The sequence below is a fragment of the Pseudonaja textilis genome, unplaced genomic scaffold (genome assembly GCF_049901715.1).
Source record: "Pseudonaja textilis isolate UNSWEBS1 unplaced genomic scaffold, rPseTex1.2 PTEXSCF23, whole genome shotgun sequence".
Lineage (NCBI taxonomy): Eukaryota > Metazoa > Chordata > Lepidosauria > Squamata > Elapidae > Pseudonaja > Pseudonaja textilis.
The window spans coordinates 785,638-798,117 of record NW_028262868.1 but is presented as its reverse complement, the minus strand read 5'-3'; the positions used below and the strand labels follow the sequence as shown (position 1 = coordinate 798,117).

The following is a 12,480-nucleotide window of genomic DNA, read 5'->3' as shown; positions in this document are numbered from 1 at the left end:
AACCATAACAACACAAGAGCACACAACAGATACAAACTCAAGGTTAACCACACAAGCTTGATTGCAGGAAATATGACTTCAGCAACAGAGTGGTCAATGTCTGGAATACTCTACCCGACTCTGTAGTTTCTTCCCAAACCCCAAAACTTTAACCAGACTGTCTACTATTGACCTCACCCCTTCCTCCTAAGAGGTCTGTAGGGGGCGTGCATATGTAACACCAATCGGGCCTACCGTCCCTGTCCTATTGTTTCTTTTATTTTTCTTTATTTTTTCTTATTTTGTACCTATTTCATGTATTCATAACTATGTATACACTTATACTTATTATCTTGTAAACAATTGACAAAATAAAATAAAATTAAAAATAAATAAATAAATAAAAGATGAACAGACCTATGGAACAGCTGTCCTGCCCTTCACGTAAGAGGTACTACAGACAAAATTAGTAAGATACTACGCAGGCATCGCATCAAGACGGCCTTCAAAACAGACAGAAAAAGAGCAGCCATCCTAAGAAACCCCCAAAATAAAATTGACTCTGAAAAAGCAAGGCGTTTATGAAGTCCCCTGCGCATCGTGTCCACCCACATACAATGGACAGACCCCTCGATCGAAGAGTAAGTACTCGCCGGAGGAACACAAAAATGCGGTGTCAAAAAGTTGGAACACACTTCCTCGCTTAATTCAACACATGAAAACCATAGGTCATTATGTCGATCGCTCGATAATATCACCAAAGACGCGTAGGCAGCTTACTGGGTTTAGCTTCTTTTATTCAGTGTTTTAAAACTGCACGCCGCTGGGTACGCGCGTGTTTATATTGAATTGGTGCCGGGCGCCAGCGCTGGGCGATTAAGGACAGCTGACAATCGCTTCACATCAGCTCGCCAACCGCGTCGAGCTCAACCGCCGACCGGGTGCCGCCGCCGATCGATCCGGTTGCTGTGCGCTTGTTCAATCGGGGCTGCAGGATTCCAAGAATGCTAATGTCCGTATAGAACACATAGCGTCCGACTTTGATGGCAGCAAAATCCTAGCCGCGATAGAAAACCCCAGCAAACAGAATGATCAGAGGAGCCGAGAGATTGGAAAAAGACCCAAAGCATGAATAGAAGAGGTGATTCCACCAGACTGTCAAAAATATTTGGAAGCCTGCACTCACAAACAAACAAACAAAAAGTTCTCACACCACAAGTTCAGGCAAACACTCTGGGCACAAACAGATCCTGCACACCCCTGGATACCTCCAGCTCAAACACATGTAAGTACTCTTACAAAAACTTAAGAATATATACATATACATATACCGCGAGAACCTTTTAGAAAATATATACATATACATATATACATATATATATACATATACATAGATACATAGATAGATACATAGATACATATACACATATACACATACACACACACACACACACACACACATATATATATATACATACACACACACACACACATTTTACAGTATTATTTGAGCAATAGATACTTCTGGCATTTGCTGAGAGACATTTGCACCAAGACAAATTCCTTGCGGTCCAATCACACTTGGCCAATAAAGAATTCTGCTTGTATTCTTATTCTATCTCTATTCTATTCTATTCTATTCTATTCTATTCTACTCTACCTCTACTCTACTCTACTCTCCACTCTACCACTCTACTCTATTCTATACTCTATTCTATTAATTCTATTCTACTCTACTCTACTCTACTCCTCACTCTACTCTACTTTATTCTATGTTCTATTCTTCTATTCTATTCTATTCTATTCTATTCCTATTCTATTCTATTCTATTCTATTAATTCTGTTCTATTCTATCTCTATTCTATTCTACTCTCACTCTATTCTATATTCTGTTCTGTTTCTATTCTATTCTATTCTACTCTATTCTACTCTACTCTTATATTCTATTCTATTCTATTAATTCTGTTCTGTTCTTGGATTCTATTCTATTCTATTCTATTCTATTCTACTCTACTCACTCTATTCTATATTCTATTCTATTCTATTAATTCCTGTTCTTTTCTCATTCTACTCTACTCTATTCTATATTCTATTCTATTCTATTCTATTAATTCTGTTCTATTCTATTCTATTCTATTCTACTCATTCTATATTCTATTCTGTTCTATTAATTCTGTTCTATTCTATTCTATTCTGTTCTACTCTCATTCTACTCTCATTCTACTCTACTCTATATTCTATTCTATTCTATTCTATTAATTCTGTTCTGTTCTGTTCTATTCCTATTCTATTCTATTCTACTCTACTCTACTCTACTCTACTACTCTACTCTACTCTACTCACTCTATTCTATTCTATTCTATTCTATTCTTTCCTTCTGATAGCATGTTATACATTGTCATCATGACTCCTTCATCCTTTTAATCTCTCTCTCTCTCTCTCTACATATAATTCATTTACAGTTGTTTAAACCTCAGCCTTGTTTTCCCAGAGTTAGCCGGTCCTCAGATGTCACCTTTTCTTTATCCTGTCGTACCAGATATCCTACATTTTTTACTATTCACTCTCTCATTTATCTTTTAGCAATGTAGTTACTCTATCCATCTCGGCACATTCCTCTATTTTATTAATGATCAGGTTTTCTGTAGGGAGTCGTAGCCAATGTCCATATTCCGAGCAAAGCGATCCCAGCTGCAGTTATAAAGATATATGCAAGATTAAGTATCGGCGCCTCCTTTTCCCCTATTCCGTTCCGCCTGGTAGAAAAATGTCAAAAGTTCGAATCTGGCTTTCTGTTTTGTTCTGTCCTCTATCCAAATTCTACATTTTGGGGGCCAAAAAATTGGCGGAGATATGTTCCCTGCTCGCAATTGCATTTCCAACATGTTAGGGAACATTTTGGCTAACCTTGATGGCGGTAGGTGCCAGCGATGAAACATTTTGTATAAATTCTCTTTATCAGTGACCGACATATCATTAAGCTATAGTTTATCTGCCGAAGATCTTCCCCCTGGTCTAAGTTAATATTGAATATATAGATGTATGTATATGTATATGTATATGTATACGTACATGTACACGTACACACACACATATGTATATATATATATATGAAATGGATACATAGAAGAAAAATAAAAAGAAATAATAGGACAGGGGCGGTATAAGTATAAACATAGTTATGAATACATGAAATGGATACATATAAGAAAAATAAAAAGAAATAATAGGACAGGGACGGTATAAGTATAAACATAGTTATGAATACATGAAATACATTGAAGAAATATATATAAGATACATATAGGATACATATAAGAAAAATAAATAAAAGAAACAATAGGACAAGGGTGGTATAAGTATAAACATGTATGAAACTCCACAGTAATGTGATGATTTAGGTGAAGTTTCAAAGCAGGGTGAATGAAGCAATATGTTAAAATACCACAAAGGCATTAATATGATGAGCGGAAGTTATTGAGCTTATATTGCAAAGCTTACAGTTGGCATCTTTATGTCGGAAGCGGTCCAAAAGAACAGGATCAAAAAAAACTCGCTGACCGTGAAGATCAACGTAATGCAGGAGGTTATTTCCCTGTAATAAACCGTATGGCAAGGCTGGGTGTGGAAGATAAGACGGGTAAGGCCACCCGTGCGAACGACTCCTCCTTTTGCGTAGTATGTTATGTTACGGTCTAGCCACCCCTGGGTGAAGCTAGGGCCGTAAACTGAATAAAGGTCACATCTACGGGGCATAGCCCGGGGGTTCAGAAGTTTGTCCTGTGAAGGCGCCGAGCCTGTGCGCAAATAAACCTGGGTTCTCCAACCCTTCGTGGTCTTGTTTGCCTGAGGAGGAGGAGGAGGAGGAGAGGAGGAGGAGGAGGAGGAAGACTGTGGGGTCTTAGGTGCCCTCTGAGCTTGGTTGGTTTCCTGACAGACGTTTTATCACCCAACTGGGGACGTTATCAGTGCTGGAAGGGAGGGGGGTTGAGGGAGAGGAGGAGGAGGAGGAGAGAGGAGGAAGAGGAGAAGAGGAGGGAGGAGGAGGAGGAGGAGGAGGAGGAGGAAGACTGTGGGGTCTTAGGTGCCCTCTGAGCTTGGTTGGTTTCCTGGCAGACGTTTTTATCACCCAACTGGGGACGTTACCAGTGCTGGAAGGAGGGGGTTGAGGGAGAGGAGGAGGAGGAGGAGGAGGAGGAGGAAGACTGTGGGTCTTAGGTGCCCTCTGAGCTTGGTCGGTTTCCTGGCAGACATTTTATCACCCAACTGGGGGACGTTATCAGTGCTGGAAGGGAGGGGGTTTAGGGGAGAGGAGGAAGAGGAGGGGGAGGAGGAGGAGGAGGAGGAAGACTGTGGGGTCTTATCTGCCCTCTGAGCTTGGTTGGTTTCCTGGCAGACGTTTTATCACCCAACTGGGGGACGTTACCAGTGCTGGAAGGAGGGGGGTTTAGGGAGAGGAGGAAGAGGAGGGGGAGGAGGAGGAGGAGGAGGAGGAGGAGGAGGAGGAAGACTGTGGGGTTTTAGTTGTTCTCTGAGCTTGGTCGGTTTCCTGGCAGACGTTTTATCACCCAACTAGGGGACGTTACCAGTGCTGGAAGGAGGGGGGTTTAGGAGAGGAGAAGGAGGAGGAAGAGGAGAGGAGGAGGAGGAGGAGGAGGAGGAGGAGAGGAGGAGGGGAGGAGGAGAAGAGGAGGAGGAGGAGGAGGAAGACTGTGGGGTCTTATCTGCCCTCTGAGCTTGGTTGGTTTCCTGGCAGACGTTTTGTCACCCAACTAAGGAAACGTTATCAGTGCTCGAAGGGAGGGGAGTTTAGGGAGAGGCGGAGGAGGAAGAGGAAGAGGGGGAGGGGGAGGGGGAGGCTGGAGAACAAAGTGAAAGAGTTGATCAGCCTGACCCACATTAGAGCCTCGCTTGGCAGAGGGGCACAGAAGCTGGAGGAAGCCAGGAGGAGGGAGGAGGAGGAGGAGGAAGACGACTGTGGGGTCTTAGGTGCCCTCTGAGCTCGGTTGGTTTCCTGGCAGAAGTTTTATCACCCAACTAGGGAATGTTATCAGTGCTGGAAGGGAGGGGGGTTTAGGGAGAGGAGGAGGAGGAGGAGGAAGAGGAGGAGCAGCAGGAGGAGGAGGAGGAGGAGGAGGGAGGGAGGAGGAAGGAGGAGGAGGAGGAGGAGGAAGACTGTGGGGTCTTAGGTGCCCTCTGAGCTTGGTCGGTTTCCTGGCAGACGTCTTATCACCCAAGTAGGGAATGTTATCAGTGCTGGAAGGGAGGGGGTTTAGGGAGAGGGAGGAGGAGGAGGAGGAGGAGGAGGGAGGGAGGGAGGGAGGAGGAGGGCTGGCGACAGTGCCAAGCCTCGTGGAGTAGGAGACGCTGCCTAGGCCAGTCGCAGGCTGGTGAATCTCAGGGTCCTCGGAGGGGGTGGACAGATTTGGGAGGGCGGGGCACTCTGGGCGTTTCCTCTAAAGAGAGTCGGGGGCTTCTCCTTTCGCTTCCACACAGGTTCCTCCTCGGCCCATGGCTCTCTCCCCGCCTCCTCCTCTTCCTCTTCCTCCCCCCCCAGCTCCTCCCCAGACCCCGAACCGGCCTGTTTTGGGGTCTGGCTCTGGCGGTCCTGGTCCTCCCCATCCTCCTCCTCCTCCTCTTCCTCACCTGGGCCTGGGGCTCCGCCCCGTGGAAGCTACACCCGGTCCCGGCTACCCCGGAGCCCGTGGAGGTCCTGACCAACGGCACCTTCACCTTGTACCTCAACCGGAGCGTCTACGAGAGCCTCTATCCTCACCTGCAGCACTACAGGTGTCGGGAGGTGATGTCCCAGGACGGGTTGTGCGAAGGACCCTCCCGAGCGCCCCTGTTGCTCCTGGCTATCAAGTCCCACCCGGCGTCCGGCCTGCGGAGAGCCACCTTGAGGCGCACCTGGGCCCAACCGGTGGAAGTCGGGGGTTTCCGTTTGCGGCCTGTCTTCCTCCTAGGGGTGACGTCCGACCCGAAGCACCTGGCGCTGGTGGCGCGGGAGAACGAGGTCTTCGGCGACGTCTTGATGTGGGATTTGGAGGAGTGCCATCACAACCTCTCGCTCAAGGAGCGCTGCTTCCTGGAGTGGGTGGACGGGCACTGCCAGCGGGCGGCCTTCGTCTTCAATGGTAAGCGCGGGGTTGGACTGGATGACCTCCCGGGGTGCCCTCCCGACCGAAACTCTGTTCGTCTGTGAAGGATGGGTCTCTCGTTGGGGGATGGAGGTTGTGGAGGACCTGGGACGCCGTCTGTCACAAACGGGGTAGAGTCTGTTGCTTGGAAGGAAGGGGGGTTGGACTGGATGACCTCCAAGGGACCCTCCCGGCTCCCCTGTGGTTTTGTGATTGAGACATTGTGGGAGACTTCATCCCTTGGAGGCTCTGAAGAAAAGGCTGGATTCCCACTTGTCAGAAATGGTGTCGGGTCTCCGCTTGCGAGGGGAGGTGAGGGAGGAGGGGGTTGGACTAGATGACCCAACAAGGTCCCTTTCCAACTGTTAATCTCATCTGGAGCAAATGGGGTTGGACTAGATGACCCCAAGGTCCCCTTCTGACTCTGTTCATCTCATCTCATCTGGAGCAGACGGGGTTGGACTAGATGACCCACAAAGGTCCCTTCCGAACTCTGTTCATCTCATCTCATCTAACCTGGCTTGGGCAGGGGGAGGAGGGGGTTGGACTAGATGACCCACCAAGGTCCCCTTCCAACTGTTCATCTCATCTCAACTTGAGCAAGCGGGGATGGACTAGATGACCACCAAGGTCCCTTCCGAACTCTGTTCATCTCATCTCATCTGGAGCAAATGGGGTTGGACTAGATGACCACCAAGGTCCCTTCCGGCTCTGTTCATCTCATCTCATCTAACCTGGCTTGGACAGGGGGAGGAGGGGTTGACTACATGACCCCCAAGGTGCCCTTCCAACTCTGTTCATCTCATCTCAACTGGAGCAAACGGGTTGGACTAGATGACCCCCAAGGTGCCCTTCCAACTCTGTTCATCTCAACTTGAGCAAATGGGGTTGGACTAGATGACCCACCAAGGTCCCTTCTGACTCTGTTCATGTCATCTCATTTGGAGCAGACGGGGTTGGACTAGATGACCCACCAAGATCCCGTCCAAACTGTTCATCTCATCTCATCTAACCTGGCTTGGGCAGGGGGAGGAGGGGGTTGGACTAGATGACCCCAAAGGTACCCTTCCGGCTCTGGTAATCTCATCCCCTCTGGAGCAGACGGGGTTGGACTAGATGACCCACCAAGGTTCCCTTCTGACTCTGTTCATCTCATCCCCTCTGGAGCAAACGGGGTTGGACTAGATGACCCACAAAGGTTCCCTTCTGACTCTGTTAATCTCATCCCCTCTGGAGCAAACGGGGTTGGACTAGATGACCCACCAAGGTTCCCTTCTGACTCTGTTCATCTCATCCCCTCTGAGCAAACGGGGTTGGACTAGATGACCCACAAAGGTTCCCTTCCAACTCTGTTCATCTCATCTCAACTGGAGCAAACGGGGTTGGACTAGATGACCCACCAAGGTCCCCTTCCAACTCTGTTCATCTCATCTCAACTTGAGCAAATGGGGTTGGACTAGATGACCCACCAAGGTCCCCTTCCAACTCTGTTCATCTCATCTCAACTGGAGCAAACGGGTTGGACTAGATGACCCACAAAGGTCCCCTTCCAACTCTGTTCATCTCATCTCAACTGGAGCAAACGGGGTTGGACTAGATGACCCACCAAGGTTCCCTTCTGACTCTGTTCATCTCATCCCCTCTGGAGCAGACGGGGTTGGACTAGATGACCCATCAAGGTTCCCTTCTGACTCTGTTCATCTCATCCCGCCTGGAGCAAAAGGGGTTGGACTAGATGACCCACCAAGGTACCTTCTGACTCTGTTCATCTCATCTCATCTGGAGCAAATGGGGTTGGACTAGATGACCCACCAAGGTGCCCTTCTGACTCTGTTAATCTCATCCCCTCTGGAGCAAACGGGGTTGGACTAGATGACCCACCAAGGTGCCCTTCTGACTCTGTTAATCTCATCCCTCTGGAGCAGACGGGGTTGGACTAGATGACCCACCAAGGTTCCCTTCTGACTCTGTTCATCTCATCCCCTCTGGAGCAAACGGGTTGGACTAGATGACCCACCAAGGTTCCCTTCTGACTCTGTTAATCTCATCCCTCTGGAGCAAACGGGGTTGGACTAGATGACCCACCAAGGTTCCCTTCTGACTCTGTTCATCTCATCCTGTCTGGAGCAAAAGGGGTTGGACTAGATGACCCACCAAGGTACCTTCTGACTCTGTTCATCTCATCTCATCTGGAGCAAATGGGGTTGGACTAGATGACCCACCAAGGTTCCCTTCTGACTCTGTTAATCTCATCCCCTCTGGAGCAAACGGGGTTGGACTAGATGACCCACCAAGGTTCCCTTCTGACTCTGTTAATCTCATCCCCTCTGGAGCAAACGGGGTTGGACTAGATGACCCACCAAGGTTCCCTTCTGACTCTGTTAATCTCATCCCCTCTGGAGCAGACGGGGTTGGACTAGATGACCACAAAGGTCCCTTCCAATTCTGTTCAACTCATCTCATCTTGAGCAAGCGGGGATGGACTAGATGACCCACCAAGGTTCCCTTCTGACTCTGTTCATCTCATCTCATCTGGAGCAGACGGGGTTGGACTAGATGACCCACCAAGGTTCCTTCTGACTCTGTTAATCTCATCCCCTCTGGAGCAAACGGGGTTGGTCTAGATGACCCCCAAGGTCCCTTCCGGACTCTGTTCATGTCATCTCATCTGGAACAGACGGGGTTGGACTAGATGACCCACCAAGATCCCCGTCCATCTCATCTAACCTGGCTTGGGCAGGGGAGAAGGGGTTGGACTAGATGACCTACAAGGTCCCTTTCAAACTCTTTAAGGAGAAACTTTCTGACAAGGAGGACAATCAACCCAGGGAGGCTCTGGTCCCTGGGAGGCTTTCAAGGAAGGGCCTGGACTTCCATCTGTCCAAAAACGGTGTAGGGTGTTTCCCCACTTCGGCAGGGGGGAAGGGGGTTGGTCTAGATGACCTACAAGGTCCCTTCCGCCTGCTCATCTGTTAAGGAGGACTCTCGTTGGTGATGATGGAGGTTATGGGAGCTTCGTCCTTGGAGGCTTTCAAGGAAGAGCCTGGACTCCCATCTGTCCAAAAATGGTGTAGAGTCCTCGCTCGGTACGGGAGGAGGGGGTTGGTCTAGATGACCCACAAGTTCCCTTCCATCTTCCACCTCTGCTAATCTGTTAAGGGGATGAAGGTTGTGGGAGCTTCGTCCCTTGGAGGCTTTCAAGGAAGAGCCTGGACTCCCATCAATCCAAAATGGTGTTGGGTCTCCCCACTTAGGCAGGGGGGAAGGGGGTTGGTGTAGATGACCGCCAAGGTCCCTTCCAAACTCTGTTCATCTCATCTCATCTAACCTGGCTTGGGCAGGGGGAGGAGGGGGTTGGACTAGATGACCACCAAGGTCCCTTCCAATTCTGTTCATCTCATCTCATCTTGAGCAAGCGGGGTTGGACTAGATGACCCACCAAGGTCCCTTCCAAACTCTGTTCATCTCATCTCATCTAACCTGGCTTGGGCAGGGGGAGGAGGGGGTTGGACTAGATGACCCCCAAGGTCCCTTCAAACTCTGTTCATCTCATCTCAACTTGAGCAAATGGGGTTGGACTAGGTGACCCCCAAGGTCCCTTCTGACTCTGTTCATCTCATCTCAACTGGAGCAAACGGGGTTGGACTAGATGACCCACCAAGGTCCCCTTCTGACTCTGTTCATCTCATCTCAACTGGAGCAAACGGGATTGGACTAGATGACCCACAAAGGTCCCCTTCCAACTCTGTTCATCTCATCTCAACTGGAGCAAACGGGGTTGGACTAGATGACCCACAAAGGTCCCCTTCCAACTCTGTTCATCTCATCTCAACTGGAGCAAACGGGGTTGGACTAGATGACCCACCAAGGTCCCCTTCCAACTCTGTTCATCTCATCTCAACTTGAGCAAATGGGGTTGGACTAGATGACCCACCAAGGTCCCCTTCCAACTCTGTTCATCTCATCTCAACTGGAGCAAACGGGGTTGGACTAGATGACCCACAAAGGTCCCCTTCCAACTCTGTTCATCTCATCTCAACTGGAGCAAACGGGTTGGACTAGATGACCCACAAAGGTCCCTTCCAACTCTGTTCATCTCATCTCAACTGGAGCAAACGGGGTTGGACTAGATGACCCACAAAGGTCCCCTTCCAACTCTGTTCATCTCATCTCAACTTGAGCAAACGGGGTTGGACTAGATGACCCACCAAGGTTCCCTTCTGACTCTGTTAATCTCATCCCTCTGGAGCAAACGGGGTTGGACTAGATGACCCCCAAGGTCCCTTCCGGACTCTGTTCATGTCATCTCATCTGGAACAGACGGGGTTGGACTAGATGACCCACCAAGATCCCCGTCCATCTCATCTAACCTGGCTTGGGCAGGGGAGAAGGGGGTTGGACTAGATGACCTACAAGGTCCCTTTCAAACTCTTTAAGGAGAAACTTTCTGACAAGGAGGACAATCAACCCAGGAGGCTTTGGTCCTGGGAGGCTTTCAAGGAAGGGCCTGGACTTCCATCTGTCCAAAAACGGTGTAGGGTGTTTCCCCTTCGGCAGGGGGAAGGGGTTGGTCTAGATGACCTACAAGGTCCCTTCCGCCTCTGCTCATCTGTTAAGGAGGACTCTCGTTGGTGATGATGGAGGTTATGGGAGCTTGTCCCTTGGAGGCTTTCAAGGAAGAGCCTGGACTCCCATCTGTCCAAAAATGGTGTAGAGTCCTCGCTCGGGTACGGGAGGAGGGGTTGGTCTAGATGACCCACAAGTTCCCTTCCATCTTCCACCTCTGCTAATCTGTTAAGGGGATGAAGGTTGTGGGAGCTTCGTCCCTTGGAGGCTTTCAAGGAAGAGCCTGGACTCCCATCAATCCAAAATGGTGTTGGGTCTCCCCACTTAGGCAGGGGGAAGGGGTTGGTGTAGATGACCGCCAAGGTCCCTTCCAAACTCTGTTCATCTCATCTCATCTAACCTGGCTTGGGCAGGGGAGGAGGGGTTGGACTAGATGACCCACCAAGGTCCCTTCCGAACTCTGTTCGGCTCATCTCATCTGGAGCAGACGGGGTTGGACTAGATGACCCACCAAGGTCCCTTCCAAACTCTGTTCATCTCATCTCATCTAACCTGGCTTGGGCAGGGGAGGAGGGGTTGGACTAGATGACCCCAAGGTCCCTTCAAACTCTTTTAATCTCATCTCAACTTGAGCAAATGGGGTTGGACTAGATGACCACCAAGGTCCCGTCTGACTCTGTTCATCTCATCTCAACTGGAGCAAACGGGGTTGGACTAGATGACCCACCAAGGTCCCCTTCTGACTCTGTTCATCTCATCTCAACTGGAGCAAACGGGGTTGGACTAGATGACCCACCAAGGTCCCCTTCCAACTCTGTTCATCTCATCTCAACTTGAGCAAATGGGGTTGGACTAGATGACCCACCAAGGTCCCCTTCCAACTCTGTTCATCTCATCTCAACTGGAGCAAACGGGGTTGGACTAGATGACCCACCAAGGTCCCCTTCCAACTCTGTTCATCTCATCTCAACTGGAGCAAACGGGATTGGACTAGATGACCCACCAAGGTCCCCTTCCAACTCTGTTCATCTCATCTCAACTGGAGCAAACGGGGTTGGACTAGATGACCCACCAAGGTCCCCTTCCAACTCTGTTCATCTCATCTCAACTGGAGCAAACGGGGTTGGACTAGATGACCCACCAAGGTCCCCTTCCAACTCTGTTCATCTCATCTCAACTTGAGCAAATGGGGTTGGACTAGATGACCCACCAAGGTCCCCTTCCAACTCTGTTCATCTCATCTCAACTGGAGCAAACGGGGTTGGACTAGATGACCCACAAAGGTCCCCTTCCAACTGTTCATCTCATCTCAACTGGAGCAAACGGGGTTGGACTAGATGACCCACCAAGGTCCCCTTCCAACTCTGTTCATCTCATCTCAACTGGAGCAAACGGGATTGGACTAGATGACCCACCAAGGTCCCCTTCCAACTCTGTTCATCTCATCTCAACTGGAGCAAACGGGGTTGGACTAGATGACCCACAAAGGTCCCCTTCCAACTCTGTTCATCTCATCTCAACTGGAGCAAACGGGGTTGGACTAGATGACCCACAAAGGTCCCCTTCCAACTCTGTTCATCTCATCTCAACTGGAGCAAACGGGGTTGGACTAGATGACCCACAAAGGTCCCCTTCCAACTCTGTTCATCTCATCTCAACTGGAGCAAACGGGGTTGGACTAGATGACCCACCAAGGTCCCCTTCCAACTGTTCATCTCATCTCAACTGGAGCAAACGGGGTTGGACTAGATGACCCACAAAGGTCCCCTTCCAACTCTGTTCATCTCATCTCAAC

The 12,480-nt window shown here is 49.5% G+C and overlaps 1 protein-coding gene across 1 annotated transcript; it reads left to right on the top strand.

The window, feature by feature from the left end:
- Positions 1–3,493: 3,493 nt before the first annotated feature.
- On the top strand, positions 3,494–6,184 carry LOC148123707 (N-acetyllactosaminide beta-1,3-N-acetylglucosaminyltransferase 3-like). Its single transcript, XM_087919020.1, has 2 exons — positions 3,494–3,553; positions 5,537–6,184. The coding sequence occupies exons 1-2, from the start codon at positions 3,494–3,496 to the stop codon at positions 6,182–6,184; spliced, it is 708 nt and encodes a 235-aa protein (XP_087775146.1).
- The last annotated feature ends 6,296 nt before the right edge of the window (positions 6,185–12,480 follow it).